General features: G+C 42.0%; 1 protein-coding gene across 6 annotated transcripts in view; it reads left to right on the top strand.

Annotated features, from left to right (window-relative positions):
- The window catches only part of plekha5 (pleckstrin homology domain containing, family A member 5), a 268,257-nt gene that overhangs the window by 183,508 nt on the left and 63,885 nt on the right, over positions 1-20,864 (top strand). For all 6 annotated transcript variants that reach the window (XM_068004746.1, XM_068004742.1, XM_068004741.1 and 3 more), the window contains 3 exons: positions 11,859-11,963; positions 13,978-14,050; positions 20,170-20,270. In XM_068004746.1, the coding sequence (XP_067860847.1) occupies positions 11,859-11,963; positions 13,978-14,050; positions 20,170-20,270 (279 nt within the window). The remainder of the gene's footprint in view (positions 1-11,858; positions 11,964-13,977; positions 14,051-20,169; positions 20,271-20,864) is intronic.

The following is a 20,864-nucleotide window of genomic DNA, read 5'->3' as shown; positions in this document are numbered from 1 at the left end:
ATAGCGCCTTTAATGTAGTAAAACATTCCAAGGCACTTCACAGGAGCGATTATCAAATAAAATTTGACATCAAGCCACATAAGGAGATATTAGGACAGGTCAAAGAGGTAAGTTTTAAGGAGCATCTTAAAGGAGAAGGGAAGGCAGAGAGGTATAGGGAGGGAATTCCAGAGTTTAGGGTCTAGGCAGCTGAAGGCATGGCCACCATTAGTGGAGTGATTAAAATCGGTGATCTGCAAGAGACAAGAATCGGAGAAGCGCAGAGATCTGAGGGTTGTAGGGCTGGTGGAGGTTGCAGCGATAGGGAAAGGCGAGGCCATGGAGGGATTTGAAAAAAGGAATGGAATTTTAAAATTGAGACATTCCTGGACTGGGAGCCAATATAGGTCAGCGAACACAGGGGTGATGAGTGAATGGGACTTGGTGCGAGTTGGGATACAGGCAGCAGAGTAAACATGAAGAAAATCATGAAACATGCCCATGAAATTGATTATTTGGTGTTGGAAATGCCTGCAAGAAGTTTCCCCTAGATAGGCCTGACATTTTGTTTGAAGCCTGGGGCTTGAGTTGAAAGTTTCAGCTGGGCCTAGATTTTGTGGATTTCGAGTTGCTGCAGACAAATTGAGAAAAAGAGGCCTCACAGGGTTGGCAGCTTTCACCCTGCACCTGTGGTGCCCACAGCATATGACAACCAAATTTGCAAATAATGAGGCACAAGCAGCAAAATTCAACATAAACAGAACATTGAAACTTTTTTTAACCGCATTAGTCATTAAAGAAAAATTCTGAGCTAATAGTATTTAGGATTTTTTTGTGTTTCACTGAGGAGGGCTGCTGATGTTTGAAACATCAAATCAGCCAGGTCTGGATCATGGCAGAAGACACTTGTTCAGTTGTTAATCATTGGAGATTCAGCAATGAGGAAGAGCAAAAAAATTAACAATGTAAATAACTAGGAAGTTTTGGGGAGGTAAGAAAAACTTAATAGGGAGTAGGTAAATCCTGAATTGTTTGAAAGTCAGATGATAGAGATTTATAATAAATAAAAGGAAAGTATTGGCGAAATTAGTTATGCTAAAGGAAGAAAAATGATGGGATCTGACGGGTTGCATTCAAGAATCTTGAAGGAAATGGGGAAAGAAATAGTGGAGGCCCCAGAAATTATGTTTTGGAGTTCTTTTGAGGATGGATATGTACCGGCCAATGTAACATCCATTTTCAAAAATGGAGACAGAATTAACCGAGGTAAATCTGTGTCAGTTAGCTTAATGTCTGTGGCAGGGAAAATTTTAGAATCTTTACAGATGAAATTACTAAATATCTAGATGAAAAGAAAATAATTAGAAACAGCTAACATGGATTTCAGAAATAAAGTTTACACGAACAAACTTGATCGAGTTCTTTGAGGAGGTGATAGATATGGTGGATGGGGAAAATGTAGTGGATGTGGTGTGCATGGATTTTTAGAAAGCTTTTGACAATGTGTCACACAGGAGACTATTGGCGAAGATCGAGGGATATGGAATTAGGGGAAGGGTAGAAAATTGGATTAAAAACTGGTCAGAAAGGAGTAAACAGAGTAGGAGTTAAGGGGAGCTTCTCAGAGTGGATAGCAGTGTCCCGCAGGGTTCTGTTCAAGGATTGCTGTGACATCAGTGATTTGGATATAGGTCTTGAGGGAGTTAGGCCCAAATTTGCAGATAATACTAAAATAGGAAGCATAGTAAATCATTCTGAGAACCAAAGGAAGCTGCAAGGGGATGCTGATAAGATGGTTGAATGGGCAAAACAATGGCAAATGGAATTCAATGGGGGGGAAACTTCAATCGGGCCCATTTTCGGGTGTGGGTAGCATGATCCGCTGTTGCCCCACGTCTGATGGCCCTTCCGCAGGCAGCACGTGAATTTTGAGCTGCCTGCTACTTACCATGATATCTCCGTGCAGCCAGTGCTACCTGTGCTGCTGAGAGGCTGCACGGAGAATGAGGAAGCTGGAAATGGGGCGTGCTCAGTGCACGTCATCAGCAGCCTGCACCTCTTAAAGGTGCAGCTGCACATTTTAAATGAGACATGCACAGTCCACTAGGAGGAGGGAAAGATAGCCACAAGGATGGCAGGACCGGCGCGAGAGAGGGCCTCATGTTTCTCAGATAATGCACTGGAGGTCCTGGTGGAAAGGGTGGATGAGAGGAGGACCGACATATACCTGCAGGGTGGCAGGATACCCTCCAGACTGCAGCTCCGCAGGCATTGGCAGGCTGTGGCCCAAGAAGTAAACGGCAGGAGCATGGCAGCATGCACACGTGGGTGCAGTGCCGAAAGAAGTTCAATGATTTGACACGAGTGATCGAGGTGAGTGAATGAAAGTGTCAAGTGGCACATCCTACCAACTGTACCACTGCTCCACGCATCACACCCCCATCACCCACCCACCAACAAACACTGCCCATCCTTATGCAGTGCTGAACTCAGCATGCTGCATCTCACCCAAACATAGTACCACACTTTCATGCCACACAACCATCACTCACAGGTCTCACACACTGGCAGCTATTAGACCATGACAGGCACATCACCCACACACCTTGCAGGATACTCACTGACACACTGCCCTCTGTCTTGCAGGAGAAGGCGCATCACAGCCGGCAGCAGGAGAGACCTGAGGGTGGACGGGGACGCTTACACGTCCTCACCCCCTAGAGGAGACAGTGCTTTGGATTGGGCGGGCCATCTCTGCAACCGTGACATCATGTCGTGCTCGAGGTCGAGGTCCCAATGAAGGGGGTCTCTGCATATCTAATGCTCCTTCTTCTTTTCCAAATCTCCCTCCTGCCATAATCTTTTCTGATTCACGTGATGCTGTTGGCACGCACATCTTACTTGCTCCTCTCCCCACTCTACAACTGAACCTGTTTCCCTTTGTCATTGCAGATACCCAAGAAAACATGGCGGCACCATCCAAGGAGGACACTGAGGCCACACCGTCACTTGATCTGACGCTCGCTTCCACCAGCTCAGACTGACATTGCACGTCGTTTAGAGGCTAGGTTAGAGGAGGGATCTGCATGTGGTGAAACACCGGGCACAAGTGCGCAGGGACAGGGGGGGAACGGATACTGCAGGTACCAGCTCGCCGGTGGGCGAGGTCACTCACTAGTTCTGCTGCAGAGGAGTCAGATGAGGACTTTGATGGGCCAGGCTACAGAAGACGGCTGATGGGCATAAACCTCCAAATGCTTGGAGCACTGGAAAGCCTGCCAGAAAGCCTGCGCACGCAATGAGAATGGCATTGGAGGAGTCCAGCTCCAACTTGGTACAGGGCTTTGCGCAGAGCTTGGAGCCCATCCTTTCCAACATGGAATGGGTGGTCACCTCCATCAGCACACCTGTGGAGCCCACCACGATGCAGCGTCTGATGGCTGATGTCGCGGCTTCCATTGTAGCACAAACCGATGTCATCGAAGGTCTGCAAGCTACAATTGCTGCTCAGACTGCTGCAATGGAAGCTTAGACTGCTGCTATCGTAGTTCTGGGGACCACTGTGGAACGGGGCTTCCAGGGTGTCACTGCACTCCAGCAATCCGTTCTCCAGCTGATTAACCAGGATTGCTGAGGTGCCGCCCCAGGAGAGTGGCAGTGGCGCCATGGCAGTCTGACCTGCTGTCCTCTCTCAGGACGACAGCATTCTTGCTCCCACCCCTGCCACTCCGCCAGTGCCCTCGTTGTTGCCTATAGGCCAGCCAGGCCAGACTGCTGCAACCTATGCTGAGATGGTGCAGTCTGAAGCCGGGCCCTTCCGGCCCAGAGCTGCTGGAGGTCGTCCTCCAAGGCCATCTGCACACTCCTCCATTGAAGGCCCAGCAGCCTCCCATGCTCCAGCCACTGGGGAAGCACCTCATAGCAGCATTAGGATAGGTAAAGGCACACGAACAACAGGCACTAAGGCAATGCACAAGGGTGAATAGTTCTGTTTTGTTTCCATAATTTCACTTATTCATTGATAAATGTTACTTTGAATTTGCATTTGATGGTGGTTTTTATTTGTGCGATGAGCTGAGGGGAAAACCGAAGTGCAATCAGATGGAGGGCAATTTGATTGCCTTGTGGGAGTGGACAGGTGGGGAGTGTCGGAATGTTGGTGAGTCGGGGATGTATTTGACATTATTGATAGTGGGGATGGATCAGGCGAGCACGCAGAGCCCTTGCAGACAAGGCGTGTGGTCCCTGTTGCACCCTTGCGTCTTCCTCCATTTCCTTTTCCGGCTCCTCCCCCCCCCCCCCCCCCCCTCAGCCTCAGCCTCTTCCTCCTCAACTGCCTCCTTCTCCACCTCTGTCTCAGGGTCTTCTCCAATCACTGGTGGCAAAGGCTGGTCCCTCATGATGGCGAGGTTGTGCAGCATGCAGCAGACCACCACTAATCTGCCCACCCACTCAGCGGAGTACTGCAGGGCTCCTCCAGGCAGCGGAAGCGTTGTTTGAGGAGGCCTATGGTGTGCTCCACGATGTTGTTTGTGGCAGCATAGCTCTCATTATAGACCTGCTGTGCACGTGTGCGTGGGTCCCTGACCGGAGTCTTGAGCCACGGCGTGAGGGGATAGCCCTTGTTGCCCGGTAGCCAACCTTTGACTTGCCGAGACAAGTGATAGATAGCTGGCACATTGGACTGCTGCATGACGAAGGCGTTGTGACTGCTGCCAAGGTAGCGGGCATCAACCTCCATGATTCGATGCGTGAGGTCGCACACCAGCTGCACGTTCAGGGAGTGGAAGCCTTTTTGGTTGACTAAGACAGCCGAGTTGATATACGGGACACGCAGGGCAATGTGCGTGCGGTCGATGGCACCCTGCACCATGGGGAAGCCAGCAATGCAAGCGAACCCCCCCCTGCTCACTTGTCTCTGTGAACAGGGAAGGTGATGAACCTACTCCTCATCTCGTACAGTGCATCTCTTATGTGACCTCTCTTATGCAGCAGTGCACTGCATACTGCGAGATGTTGCACATATCACCAGCAGAGGCCTGAAATGATCCTGAGCCATAGAAATTCAGCGCCACGGTGACCGTCACAGCCACAGGCAATGCTGTCCTTGCCCTGCTCCAGTTGTGGCCGCACCAGTTGACAGATCTTGGTCCCGACTTCCTTGGTGAATCGCAGGCATTGGATGCAACCCTTCTCGGTCATGTTGAAGTAAGAGAATTAGTCCTGGAAGGCCCTCATTGGGTACAGCCTCCTGCTCAGTGCCCTGCGCCTCCTCGACCTCCCTCTCCTCGCAGCTTGATCTGCTCTGCGTGGCCCCTCTGCACGCTCCCAGTCGTGCTGAATGCCCAGCAGGAGCCTTAGCAGAGACCGCCCATGGTTGCCAGAAATGTTTTTCAACCACAGTTGTAACTTTCCGAACCGTAAGGCAGTACTTGCCAAACCACTCTCAAATGTTCTATTGGCACTCTGGGTAAGTATAGGGAGCTTCAAAAAACACTTCTTCTTCCACCAGTAGCCAGAAGCAATAATCCAGCAGCTAACCTGTAAATCCTACACGGTCCCTTTTAAATAGCATTGGTGGGGGGAGGGTCCCACAGGCACTCTCAGACACGTTCAGGTGTACGTGGTTAAGACTGTGCGTTAAGGTCCAAAATGGTGTCTATCACTTTAAATCAGTGTTGCACTCTGCACGCATTTTCTCCCTAGTACATGCATCCAGCGTTCGGTATTAGCGCATGCGCTAACTCCTATACCATGATGGCGTCCGGCGCATATCACGCTGGAAACGTGCGTGCGCGGCCAAGAAGCTCTCTTGGATGTTTGAGAGGCCCCATACCGCCGAAACCACGGGTGCGACACGGCCCATTGCCTGTAAATGTGACGTAATACATTTTGATTTTATAAAAAGTAAAAGTAGTAATTACATTTTGAATGGAGGGAGACTGGGTTATGTGAAAGAGCAGAGGGATTTCAAGGTTCAGGTTCATAAGACATTAAAAGCAGTGCCTTCAGTGGATAAAAAAACTAACAGAATATTGGGTTTTATGGCAAGATTTATAAATATAAAAGTCGAGACGTAATGGTGAATCTATATAAAACCTTAGTAAGATCTCAGTTGAAGTACTGTGCAGTTTTGGGCTCCACATTATATGAAGGATGTTGGGGCAATAGAGAGGGTACAGCACAGATTTTCTAAGATGCTGCCTGGTATGAATCAATACAATTACAAAGAAAGACTTAAAAATTGAGGCAGTTTTCTTGAGAACAGAGGAGATTAAGGGGTAATTTGATAAAGGTGTTTAAAATTATGAAGAGATGGGACATGATCGATAGAAACAGACTATTTCCACTGATTGAGGGGTCTGGAGCGAGGGGCCATAGATATAAGATTAAATGTAAGAGATTTAGGACAGAGAGCAGGAGAAACTTTTACACAGAGGGTTGTGAGGGTGTGGAATGCACTCCTGGAGTTAGCAATTGAAGCAGTGTGGAGGGTAAACACCAAATGATCTGGTTGGGCCAAAAGGCCTGATTCCAGGTATAATTTCTATGTAAAATTGTATGTCAACAGTATTAAAAATATCATAGCTGTGAAGCCTGTGTTTCGCAGTATTGGTAAGGAGATAACATTGTCACCTCGTGCCAGCCTTGTGACATATTGGCCCCGAACTTACTTACCTTGGACACCACTCCGTAATGGTGTCCATCCCAACCGCTGTCGAATTCATCAGAGCAAGTTCGCAAAAGCGCACATGCGCATTAAAACCCGGAAATCACAAACTTGCTCTGATTGGTTCAACGGTGTTTTGGCAGCCCGAATTAAAGGGCCAACCACGCCACAATCACCAAACAATTATAAACTTACCCATCTGCCCAACTGGAACGAAGATACTTACGCCACGAGAAGGTACACTTGAAAATGCCAGCCCTACGCTACTTTTAAAAACGCGGAGACTTATAATGACTGCAAAACAACAAAAAATTTAATTTTAAAAATGTGGAACGTCTAATTATTCCTATTTTAATATTTTTCGATCATTAAAAAAATTATTGAATAAATTTTATTTTTTTAACTTTTAATTTGTGTGTTTCAGTAAATCATTTCCTTGCCTTTTTATAATAAAGTATGTTATATTAAATTTTTATTTAGACTAACATAGGGAAAGTCAATTTAAATGAATGAGCATTACTTGTCTGCTTGTGGGTGGGGCTTCCAGTCTCGCAGTCTTTGCATGCGCACATGGCCTGCGCTGATCTCGGAGCGCGCCACTGGAGAAGATTTCAAAATTCAGCAAATGGACGCCGTGGCCTACGCAGTGAGTATATTCGTATTTTTTTTATCCGCAGCATGTGCAGAGAGCCTTGCCACTCCGGTCGGAACAAGTTCCAGCCCAATGCTTCAATAAATTTGCTATATCACAGTAATGAGTAAAGTGCTATCATATTTAGGCTGTTGACAACAGAAACTGCACTCCAAGTCCAATGTCATAGGAGATGTATCAAACTGACTTTTCATTCATTTATTATTTATTTTAAATCTGTAAAACTGCTGTGTACTGATGGAATGAAAATAATAGATTTTATTTTGGGTCACCTTTGATAGCAAGAGCACACCAAAAGTAAGTCTCAAAAGCAAAATTAATTGGGCCAGTCTTGTAGTCAAGTTGATGCAGGAAAACTTTTCTTCTGCTTATGTATCAACTTGAGCTGGACGATATGTGGAGTTTTAAAAATGAATCTTAAATTGTGAATGAAAGCCCTTAATTCAAGGTAAATCTCTGCTGACCCTTGATTTTGTCAGATGTTAGTCAATAATCCTGAGACTCCTGAATCCAGGATATCTTAAAGCACCAATCCTATTTGTTTCTATGTCTCTCTCTTGAACGTCTATATATACCACACACACATGTGCGCGCTCTTCAACTGCTTTTTGCGGCTATATCAAATGAAGCTACATTCCAAGTTAGTCCTATGAAAATAAAGAATAGTTGGAATCCATTTTAATTCCATGTGGCTGTTAGGATTTGGAGGCCTGCAATGTAGTGGGTAGAAACTGACTTTAGAAACTTCAGCTGAAATAAAGCCAGCCAGGAAAGTGGTTCTGTTCTTATTTGCCTAAATATTTTGTTTTTGCATGGTGGCAAATTAGAGCTAAATTACCATTGTAATTTTCTTCGTAATTCATTTCCCATTAACTGCCACAAAATAGGTATAAGGTGGCAGCCATTTTAATACTGAATAGTTCACAACATAGTCATATAACTCTGAAACCAAATGCTAGATAAAAAATTTGCTGTCGTACAAAAGAAAATAGAGATGAGAGAACAAAACCACGTTTCTGACCGGCTTTATTTCAGAGCTCTGCCCACTACATTGCAGGTTTCGAAATGCTAATAGGAAATTGAATTAAAATGGACTGCAGCTTTCAAGTCTTCTTGATCAATGATGTAGTTCAATACAGTAACTACTTTTGTCAGATGTGGTTTGATCTTTTAAATAATTCAGTGTACGTTTACTGAAATAACAGGATTATAAATACATTGTTTTTCTTGTAAGTGTCAATGTGCTTGACAGGAAGCCCAACTGTAACCCTGACGAGCAGAGTTAAGTATGGGTATTCATCAACATCAAATTGAATTCAAAGATAGTCACTTTGATTTTGATGTAGCATAAAAATCTGAACTGTTACAGCTTGAGAATTCCAAACTTTATCTTGGTCTGGAGATTTGCAAACTAACCTGTAATTTGATTCACTTGCGGTTTTAGCTGTGAAGAGGTTTTGAATTGGGCACCTGTACTATGACTCTTCTAATGAATCATCCAGCAATATGTTCTGTAATTCCAAGTACCGTTGATCTTAGATTTTTGGCATTTCATTAAAAATAATGACATAATGCTGTTATGACACTGCATTGAGTCATTCAAAAACCTGGACTGTTCTATACTTTGCAAGTATTAGCTCTTTGCAGATTAATTTCTAAAAATTCCCATAGTATATTGATGCAGTAATATTCAGAAATGTATTCAAGCTACTCATGGAAGCCATGAGTGTGTGGCTTCTATGTCGATACAATGTGTGATTAATGGACGCTGATTTGTTGTCAAATGAAAAACTAAGATCACCACTCCCCATAAATCAATGTTATTTATTGGGTGTTGCTCACGAGCCGTATGAGGCTGACTGTAGTTTTTTGATCAACTGGTATTGTTGTTTCTTTGTTTTGCATTGATTTGCCTCTGTAGTGCTTTCCAAAATTACATTTTGGATTGCACTGTTTCAAACTGTCCAATAAAACTTGTAGTGTAAACTCTTTGCACAAAGAATTATGCAAAATGGTCTTTTTTGACAGTGGGTGTGAGTATGATTGCAATGTTACTTCAGTGTATTACTGCTGTTACACCTGGTTAACACCTCGAATCTTTCTGTGCTGATCTTTCATGCATTTCAGTTCTACTGACAAGATAATGCTGATTGTGCACAACAAGTGCTCCAGTTTGTACTGCACATATCCAGGCCTTACACAGTGTATCCTGCCTTACATTCCTGTATGTAGGGTTGTGCTGTGGGTTTTGGTGGAAGCTGGAATGGTCATTATTATTTGGCTGGCATGTGTTGCACAGTGCATTGGTGTTGATTTGAGGAGTGAGCTCATGCCAGTGAGCAAGTATAAATTAAGTTGATCCATAATATATCTTGGGGTGTTATGTTGGCTCCTCAGTATAAAGGGGCTGGCAAAATGCTACTCCAATGTACAACCAGCACCGTTGTTACATATCGATGCAAGCATTATCTGAAATGATCAGGGAGCATTAGTTTATGTGTGGCATTTAAATAATCGTAGAAACATGAAAGTGATGTCAAAGTCCTGGTATATTGAGGGCATTGATATGTGCTTGGACTGTTACTGGGATTTCTGATTATACCTGGCTGTGTACAGGGGAGGGAAGGCCAGGGTGATTACCAGTATAAAGGCACCACATATTACGATGCAGGGTCTGTGGTGGCATCAGTATTACAGACCTTGGGTTACACTTTACTAATACTTCGTGATTGAGGTACAAGTGTAAAGTGGTGTGGCAGGTGATGCATGAGTGACAGATTTTGATGGCTGAAACAGCTTTATCTGGAGTTCAGAGCATCACTCAGTGTATTTTAATAGTGTTTGTACAAGGTGCTCCTCGTTTAAAGGTTTAAAATTGATGGTCACCATGTAGCTATCTGCTGCAACATTTCTACGTTGCTTCTTTGAATAATGACTGATGGATGAACTTTCCAGCCTCATCAGTATTTGGTTAGTGGAGCATATATTAGTCTGAATTGGAACTCCAAGGGATTTGCATTGATTGGGTAGAACACACAAGGAAGTTTGTTCTGCTAAGTCTGTAATGATTTATGGTTGGCTTATAACTAACATTTCTAGTTTACTTATAGGAATATAAAATCTAAAATGATATTCTTGCAGCATATAAGTAGAACATTGAGTTTAAACATGTGCTTTCAAATGCAGCGTCTTCATTAATTTGAAGGAGTAGCCAGTGATACGTTACTGTGGAATGGTTCATTCGTGTTATTTCCCCATATGGTGACTTGACCATTTTAGCTGGATCAACAGGGAGATGAACAAAGTTGAAGTAGGTTACTCCCTTTAAGTAGAGGGAAAAATTGAAAGTGAGCCAAGCTGTACGGTTGTCCGCCAACTCATAGTTGGCTTAAAGTAACGGGCACGGATTTAGCTGTGGCTTTCCTGTACCACTTGTTTAGGGACTAGTTTGTTATAAGTGATGGGGAGAAAAGCTTGGAGTCATCTCTATGCCAGGAATGAGAGTACTAGACGCAGAGTCTTTCAGTTATAAATTAATTAGAGGAAATTATATTCACAGACAAGTCACACGATGATGTGAAGGCTGCTGGCAACCTCACGATACAGTTGCTGAGCTCAGTAGCAGGATGCTCAACCCTCGATCTCCCCTCATTCGTGTTACAATACCCTTGGCTCCAGTCCATTACATCATACCCCTTCCATGATCTTTTCCCTTGATTTACATTAACTTCCATTAGCTCAGCAGTCCAGAGACTCGCTGCCTGAATGGTAGACATCCACGCCCTTCACTCATAAACTGCCTGGCTAACAAAAACTAGGGAAAGGGTAAAAACAACTAGGACAGATAGATTTATCTACCAGAAGGTCAGAACTACACAAACAACAGGCAACTATTTTTTATGATTCCACAAAGGAGCCTTGAAAGTCTAAGCTGATTTTGGACATGTTCCAGATACTGCCTGTTTCAGCAGTCTTCTGAAGACACTGCCTTTTAATAACAAAATGGAATACTCAATACAAGATGGAACCCAAACACATCTCACTTAATATAGCTTCTGTAATAAGTTGATGGCAGAGAGATAGGAGAACCTGAAAAGGAAAAAACTAAGCTAAGGTTGGATTTGTGGAGAAGGCTTCAGCTAAGACACAAGAATGAAGAGGGAAGGCTAGCACTATTTCTAAATGGCTGTGCGATTTGAACAAATCTTTGTAAAATAATTCCAAAACTTTTTCTTTTTTAGAAATCTATTGTAATATTTTTAAAAATGTAAAATCTGCACAGATGCATTTGATAATGTGAAGTCAGGACATTTCTTTTTCCAATATGAAGCATTCTTAGCTGCAGTTTGCTGCATTACACGGCAATCAGTGGAGCATTCTAACATATTATGCAGAGAATATTTGGCTACATGTACACTTTATAAACAGCTAGTCACTGTACATAGCGTCCCATAATTTCTTATTTCCTTTTTCTATTATACAGTAGGATTTATTTGGCAAACTGGTTAAAATTAGTTTTACTGATTCAGTATTTGTTTTCTCTCAATTTTTATTCAGTCGTCAAGACCTTCAAAGAAAATTCACAACTTTGGTAAAAGGTCCAACTCTATTAAGAGGAATACAAATGCACCAGTTATAAAGCGTGGCTGGCTTTACAAACAGGTATTGCTAAATATACACCACCGTTTGTTTGAATTGCATCGCATTTCATGGTCTTTGGGACTACAATTTATTTTTAAAAAATCATTTTTTTCCCCTTTATATTGGTATATTTTAAGTATTGAAATAATGGTAGAACATCAAAAATATGCATGTATACAGAGACAGAATAGTAGAAACCATCCAGTTTTCCCCCCCGATATGTTTCAGCCATTTTAGGTACAATCGAGATTTCTGATTTATAAATATATTTGTAATTTGATAAAGTTAACTGTCAAACTGTTGTTTCCTCAAGTGGCAACTGAGCAGATCAAAGAGACATTTTTCTCGAGGGCAGAGTAATGTTGAACAGTACAAACCTGCCCTGAATAATCCAGGAACAAACAAAGTCCAAGGAAACAGATGCTATCAGACAAGGCCACATTATCTTCCAGCTCATTTCCTCTGATTGAGTGCAGGTCTCACAGTACTGCCATCCACTGTTAATCTTCTACTTAAATATAATTGTATCAAAACGATGGAATTTCAGACTATAGCAATCTCAAATTATACTTCTCTGTTCTTGTAACATAAAAATTTGTATCAGAACATTCACTTTGCTCTCTAAACCAGCAGTTCCTAATTAAAATCAGATGAGGCCTAATTATTTCATTGATCAATTTTGTGTGGTCTGGATGGGATGCTTTCTCATACCTGATTTAATATAGGGCCAATACAAGTCTCTTTTCCATCACTGTGCAAAAAGACCTGCTTCAATGGAGCACAAGAATATACAGGGCCACAGAAGAACATGACTGCTTGTCAGGCCAGCCCTGAAATATGGAAAATATACACCACTCCACCTCATATCCTCAATAGTGTTTCTTGCCAAATATCCATCCATCCTCTTGAGTTTACTGAAGCAATCTTCATTTATTATCCTCCGACCCCAACACTGTATTCCACACTCTGACTACCCTCTGCTTAAAGTAATTAAATCTAAACTGTTCAACTTTCTTTTTCTGAACTTGAGGTCATGCCAACTTGTAGAGTTTGTGACTATATAAAACCTATTATTAGTGTTCTATTTTTTTATCCCACTCTGAATCTTGAATATTCCTGTAACCTCTTTCCTGTGCCTTCCCTTTTCAAGCATAAATACTTCCATTTTCTGTATCCTCTTGTGGCTGAAGTGCATAATCTCATGTATCAGTGGCCTTTCATTGTACCTTTTCCAAAGCTAAGGTGTCCCCACTATAGTACGGTAACTAAAATTGTGCACAACATTCCAGTTGTGGACAAACCAATCTCCTGTACAAGTACTGTACTACTTCCCCAGACTTGTATTCTATCCCTCTGATTGTACACCTCAAGACCTTGTTTGCTGTCTTTACTGCTGCTACACACTGCACTGTTTCAGAAATTTATCCACCAGTATTTTCAGTTCCCACTCCTGTAGACTATTATTGTAAAGCTTGTAATCCCACTTTTTCATTCCTTTTCCTCGTATGTAACTTAATAAAGATCCCCTCAGATACCGGCACTCAATTTTGGATACATTTTAAACCACAATAGTTAGTTGTGTTTAAAATTACACAGACGTTTAAGTAATTGTACCAAAGGCCATGTCACTGCCTGCATTTTTGAGTCAGTTCTACTGACCAGATAAATGTCTATTTATAAAACTGTCCACACTGGAATGTAAAATATATTGTTTAACAATACTGTGAGTTATAATAAAGGATAGGTGGCCTGACAAAGCGTACTATAATTTTGACATGAATAACGTGATTTTATTTTGAACCCTCACCAATTTGATCACAATTGGACCTGTAACTATCAGGGAAAGGTTAAGGGCAAAATATACAATTAGCAGGAGTGACATTGATTGTGTATCATATGAAGATATGGGGCTGGGGTTTTTAACCAAAATGGGTGATTACTGCTCTTAATGAGTGCTACTTAATGGTCTGTGTCAGCAATGATACAAATAGCTAAACCATTGAAGATGCCTGAATATAACATTTCTAATTTTTAGGACAGTACTGGTATGAAACTCTGGAAGAAACGCTGGTTTGTGCTTGCCGATCTGTGCCTGTTCTATTATAGAGGTAAGATGGCTGTGTGCAATAAACTGAACTGCAGAGATGCAGATCATTTTTAGGAAATGCAGAATTCAGCTTTGGAAACCATTTTATAAAAGAGCTGATGATTTGACTTAAAAACTAAATGAGAAAATCTGCAGCTTTATTCAGAATAGGTTGTTTAAAGATCTCTCAGGTTTTGTGTCTGTTGCTTGTATTAATTAACCTAAGTAGGGGGATTTTTGCATGTAAAATATTTATTAGGGCAGGCACTATATTACAAGTACTATTCAATCAAGACATCTAGCCCCCAATATAATTTTTTTTGGGGGGGTTGGAGAAACATGAGTTGTTGCTGTTGGTTGTTAATATGCTATACTGTTGCAGTTCAGATGTTTGACAAAGATAGAAATACAATCACTTTCTCAAAGCTCATTTCCGCAGAGAATTCTGGTCTCTTGGCTGCTGATAAAACTGAGCTAAGTGTGATTTATAGCATTTAATCTGTCTCTACAGAGATACTCATCCAAACAATTAATTTCACTTCACTCCTAACAGCTATACAATGATCACCAGTAGTACGGTATAGGTCAATAGTAATTGTAACACTGGAAAAAAGGACTCTACCAATGAACTGCTATTACAGCCTTTGACTTCCTACTCTAGCTTTATTTACAATTATTTAAACCTGACGTCATTCTGCTACTGCTCTTATTTAAAGCGCCAACTTGGCTCAGTGGTCTTGCCTGAGTCAAAAGGTTCAGAGTTCAATCTTAACTACGTATTTGAGCAGATACTCGAAGGCTGACACTTAAGTGCATTACTGAAGTGTTGCTTCATTGTCAGAGATAGCATGTTTTGGATGCGATGTTAAATTGAGGCCCCATCTGCCTTCTCAAGTGTACATAAAAGATCCATTGGCACTATTCAAAGAACAGCAAGGGAGTTCTCTTGGTGTCCTGGCCAACATTTATCTACCAATCATCATAACCAAAACAGATTAACTGGTCATTTATCTGATTTGCTGTTTGTGGGACTTCGCTGTGTGCAAATTGGCTGTCGTGTTTGCTTACATAACGGTGACTATACTCTGTGGCGAGTGACTCACCTCCTGACTCCCCAAAGCCTTTCCACCATCTACAAGGCATAGGTCAGGAGTGTGATGGAATACTCTCCACTTGCCTGGATGAGTGCAGCTCCAACAACACTCATGAAGCTCGACACCATCCAAGACAAAGCAGCCCGCTTGATTAGCACCCCATCCACCACCCTGAACATTCACTCCCTTCACCGGCGCACTGTGGCTGCAGTGTGTACCATCCACAGGATGCACTGCAGCAACTCGCCAAGGCTTCTTTGACAGCACCTCCCAAATCCGTGACCTCTGCCACCCAGAAGGACAAGGGCAGCAGGCACACAGGAACAACACCACCTTCACGTTCCCCTCCAAGTCACACACCATCCTACTTGGAAATATATTGCCGTTCCTTCATCGTCGCTGGGTCAAAATCCTGGAACTCCCTCCCTAACAGCTCCATGGGAGAACCTTCACCACACGGACTGCAGCGGTTCATGAAGGCGGCTCACCACCAGCTTCTCGAGGGCAATTAGGGATGGGCAATAAATGCTGGCCTTGCCCGCGACGCCCACATCCCATGAATGAATTTTTAAAAAAACTAGCTACACTTCAAAAGTAACCCATTAGCTTTGAAGCGTTTTAGGGTGTTTGAGGACTTGAAAGGCATTACAGAAAGACGAGTTCTTTATTGTGTTGTTAGGACACCACTAGCTTAAAAACTAATATGGTATATTGCTGAAATTGAACAACCACAAACCAAGAAACTTCTGCAACTCACAAAGAATTTGCAGGTAACAGCAGATTGAGCAACGCAAACAATTTTCTAGTTTTTCCTTTCTACCAAAATCCCGAAGAGCAATAATTGCAGTTAAGCTACCAAAATTAATAAAATAAATGACTTGGGAGAAAACTGCATGCTTGTGAAAAGTTAGATCTGAAAGCTGTTAGAATCTTACAGCACTGAAGGAGACCGTTCGGCCCATTGTGCCTTTGCCTGTTACTTGAAAGAGCTATCCAATTGCTCCCGCTTCCCTGCTGTTTACCCATAGCCTTGCAAATTTTTCCTTTTCAGGTTCCCTTGAATCTGCTTCTACCACCCTTTCAGGCAGTGCTTTCCAGATCATAACAACGCCCTGCGTTTAAAAAAAAACTCCTGCACGTTTTCATAGAATGAAAGTTTTCTTGAGGGCACCTGAAATATCACCCAATTGATTCATAACCCCTTAAGAGTTGCACTAAATCATATATGTAGGCTGACATTTTGAAGCGGTCATAAGGTAATAGTGAAACTGATAGCATAATTGATTCTAAATGTTTAAATCCTAAATCTTGACTCTGTGATGTTGATTAACTGTTGATTCAAAATAATGTAACATTTGGTGGCTTGGTAAACCGATATAAACCAAAAGATAATTGATCATTACTCATTGGGAAACTAAAACTACTGATTTTTTTTGAGATCTGTACATCAAAGTTTGTTTTGGTGAGCACAGCAAAAAAAAATGAAGACGACTTTTGCTGTTAACTTGATATTTTAAATACAGGATAATGCAGGGTTTACAACTTGCTTGGTAAACTGAAGTTGAGGGTCCGAAAGTGTCCTTTGAAGTCCCTATGTTGTATGTCTTGATTGATGTGTCTTTTTTCCATTGGTCCTGAAATGGTGCCGTGATCTTTCAAACTCTTCCATCTCTGGAACCCCTGGGTTCAAAGTCAGCCCCATGAGATTGAATGAAAGTTATTTTTATGTAAGCTGTAATAATCCTATGTGCAATGAGGTTGGGCAGTCTTGATCCATTTCTGAATAGGTTGAGATCCATAACAAAACTGCCCACGATTTTGCATAAATTGGTAGGCTCAATTAACAAATAGATGGTGTGGGAAGTGGAAAAATTTGCACTGGTGCAGTCGGCTTTCTGTTGAGGCAGCAGATATAGCTTACACTGTATATGCTGTGCATTTTGTGAATGTCCTGGGAGTTTTGATAATGATTCTGGGTGCCAGAGTGAGAGAGTGCCATTCCTCACATTGATGAGCATTTTTTTAATCAGCCCTAATAGTTTGAAAATTCTTTTTTAAAAAAAAACTTATTAAAATACTGTTGGTGCAGCTACAAACATTTTTATATACTTGCAGGACTGCAGTAAAATATTTCAGAGTTTTCTTTTATCAGGACTAATTAATTTATTGTAATTATTTTTTTTTTAAAAGTCCGTGTGGTTCATTGAATATGCAAATTATTAAGAATTACCATCTTTAATATTTCTACTGACGGCAGCAGGAAATAACTGCTGCAAAGCATAATTCTACTGAATTGTAATGAGTGCCTTTCAGCTTAATTGTCTCTGCTCCAGTGTCCGTTTCTGGTGATAAGTTCATCAGAACATTTTTCAAGAGCATTGTTAATTTAATGGCTTGTCACCGCTGGATGGCTGGATATCTCCGTTATTACGGTACTACAGAGAAGCATATTATCCCTCCGTAGGAAGAGTCTACCATGTATCTTTGATTTATAAATGCAAATATTATTTTCTCACCTGTCATTACCTCTGAAAGGTAACCTTTCTGCTGCTGTTCTCCCTCCCCCAGGCTAAAATCACAAGCTTGCTACGTCGGGGAATCAGTTGCAAAGTCCCACCTTCTTACTCCGAGTCACCAGATTAATGAACTATTTTATCCACAGCTGGAGCTGAGAACAGAGTATACCATCTGATCTTGCATTCTTAGATATAGCTGCTCAGTCTCTTGTAAGGGGTTTCACATATCGTTCAGCTCTTTGTTATATACTATACACAAAGGTGTCCAGGGTACTAGATCTTTTGCATGACTGGTTTTCACATCATCAGCATTGATCTGGGAATTGTATTTGTCTTTTAAACTGTCATATTGAGGCAAGTGATATGGTCATACAGCTTTTATTTGGACAGCTATCCGTCAAGTGTCGGCACAATATGTGTTTTGTAATTGGACATATGAGTGCATTTGCCTTCCATACGTTTTGCTAATTTGGAATATGCAGCTTCTTCGTACATCCATTTGGTGAAAGGACTTCCATGTTGCTTCTCTGACATGCTTTTGGCTACAGATTACTCACCCTTTAGTTCTCTATCTGTCATAATTTTTTTGCAGCTTCAAGCCACTGGCCGCAATCATAAATGCTCATTGCTATTGGCAGTTGCTTCCTGATTATTTAAGACAGCCTGCAGCTCCTTTTTATACCCACAATAAAAGCTAGAATTTTCCATCACTGTTGACTAAATTCTTGATCAGAACCAACAGTTAAAGGAGACATACCTTGGAAAGTTCTCTTCCTAATAATTGAGCCAGTTTGCATACCAAATAATGGTGAACATCCAAGTATGTCATGCTTACACAAACTGCTTTTGTTTATTGTGCTAACATATGATCTCACATGTTTGTGATAAAAATGGTACTGTCCATTGCTGTCAAACATTGTAAAAATTACTTGGCAAATAGAGTTTTAAAAATAAATTGTACAAATTACATTTTTCATTTAAGCTGTTCAAACTTTAACCGTAGGAAGTAAATAGTTAAACAGAATAAGGAAATGAATAAGAAACAAGTGCAGCAAATCTTATTTTTAAAAAAAACAAGCATGAAACTAGATTTGGATGTAGAAGTATTAACATTTGGTTATAGGAACAGAAGAGCATTCAGCCCCTCGAGCCTGTTCCACTATTCAGTTTGATAATGGCTGATCTGTACCTCAACTCCATTTACCCGCCTTTGATCCATATCCCTTAATACCCTTCCCTAACAAAAATCTGTCGATCTCAGTATTGAAAATTCCAATTGTCCCAGCATCCACAGCCTTTTGGGGGAGGGAATTCCACATTTCCACTGTCCTATGAGTGAAAAAAGTGCTGCCTGATTTCACTCCTAAATGGTCTATCTCTAATTTTAAGATTGCGCCCCCTCCAAATAGATTTACCCCACCAGAAGAAATAGCTTTTTTATATCTGCACTATCGAATCCTTATAATTTTAAACACCTCAATTAGATCACCCCTCAACCTTATAAACTTAAGAGAATACGACCCAGGTTTATGCAACCTGCCCTTATAATCTAATGTTTGGAGCCCTGGTATCATTCCGGTGAATCTGCGCTGCACTCCTTCCAAGGCCAATATATCCTTCCTGAGATGCAGTGCCCAAAACTGAACACAGTACTCCAGATGAGGTCTGAACAAGGTTCTGTACAACTGAAGCATAACTTCCTCCCCTTTGTATTCTAATCCCCTTGAGATAAAGGCCAACATTCCATTAGCCTTTTTGATTACTTCTTGTGCCTGTATGCTAGCTATTTGTGATTTGTGTAGATGGACACTTAAATTCCTTTGCCCCTCTACAGCTCCTAGTCTCTCACCGTTAAGAAAATATTGTGATTTGTCTTTCTCAGATCCAAGGTGAATGTGCCACTGAAACCTTTATCCATGCCTTTGTCACCTCCAGATTCGAGTATTCCAGTGCTCTCTTGGCAGGCCAACCATCCGCCATAAACTTCACCATGCAAAATTTTGCTGCCCATTTCTTATCCTGCACCAAGTCCCACTCACCCATCTACCCTCTCCTCACTGATCTACGTTGCTTCCAATTTATAATTCACATCCTTGCACTTAAATATCTTCATGGCCTCATTCCCCCCCTCTATCTCTGTAACCTGCTCCAGCCTCACCTCTTTTTTCCCCTCCCCCCACTCCACTGAATGCTCTGTTCCTCTGGCCTTTTGTGCACTCCACCTCCCTTCGCTCAACCATTGGCAACCGTGCCATCAGCCGTCCAGGCCCAGTACACTGGAATTCTTTCCCTACCACCCCCCGCCCCTGCTTTCCATTTCCCTCTCCTCCTCCTTTAAGACCCTCTTTGAAACCCACCTATTTGAGCAAGCTTTGGGTTACCCCTCCTATTATCTCCTCCTTTGGCTTAGCATCCATTTTTGTCTGTGAAACACTTTGGGATGTTTTTCTAAGTTATAGGTGCTATATAAATGCAAGTTGTTATAATAACTAAGAAGTAAAAGGACTTTCATTTTGCTACTTCCCTGGCAGATGAAAAGGAAGAAGGCATTCTAGGAAGTATTCTTCTGCCTAGTTTTAAGGTAGCTCCAGTTACTCCTGAAGATCATATAAACCGAAAATATGCATTTAAGGTCAGTGTTTGCTTTCCATACATGGTCCCTTCTGTAAGAATTGTGTTCTAAAAGCTTAAAGCTGGAGTGCCCGCTTGAAGAAAACCATTAGAATTTATTTCAGTAGCAAGTATCCAACTCATTTTGCTCCGCTAAGCAATGTTTCTTTAAACCTATCTTTTTAGTTATTTTAAATCATAGAATCATAGAATCATAGAAGTTACAACATGGAAACAGGCCCTTCGGCCCAACATGTCCATGTCGCCCAGTTTATACCACTAAGCTAGTCCCAATTGCCTGCACTTGGCCCATATCCCTCTATACCCATCTTACCCATGTAACTGTCCAAATGCTTTTTAAAAGACAAAATTGTACCCGCCTCTACTACTGCCTCTGGCAGCTCGTTCCAGACACTCACCACCCTTTGAGTGAAAAAATTGCCCCTCTGGACCCTTTTGTATCTCTCCCCTCTCACCTTAAATCTATGCCCCCTCGTTATAGACTCCCCTACCTTTGGGAAAAGATTTTGACTATCGACCTTATCTATGCCCCTCATTATTTTATAGACTTTGATAAGATCACCCCTTAACCTCCTGCTCTCCAGGGAAAAAAGTC

The sequence above is a fragment of the Heptranchias perlo genome, chromosome 24 (genome assembly GCF_035084215.1).
Source record: "Heptranchias perlo isolate sHepPer1 chromosome 24, sHepPer1.hap1, whole genome shotgun sequence".
Lineage (NCBI taxonomy): Eukaryota > Metazoa > Chordata > Chondrichthyes > Hexanchiformes > Hexanchidae > Heptranchias > Heptranchias perlo.
This window is presented reverse-complemented; position numbering and strand designations above follow the sequence as displayed.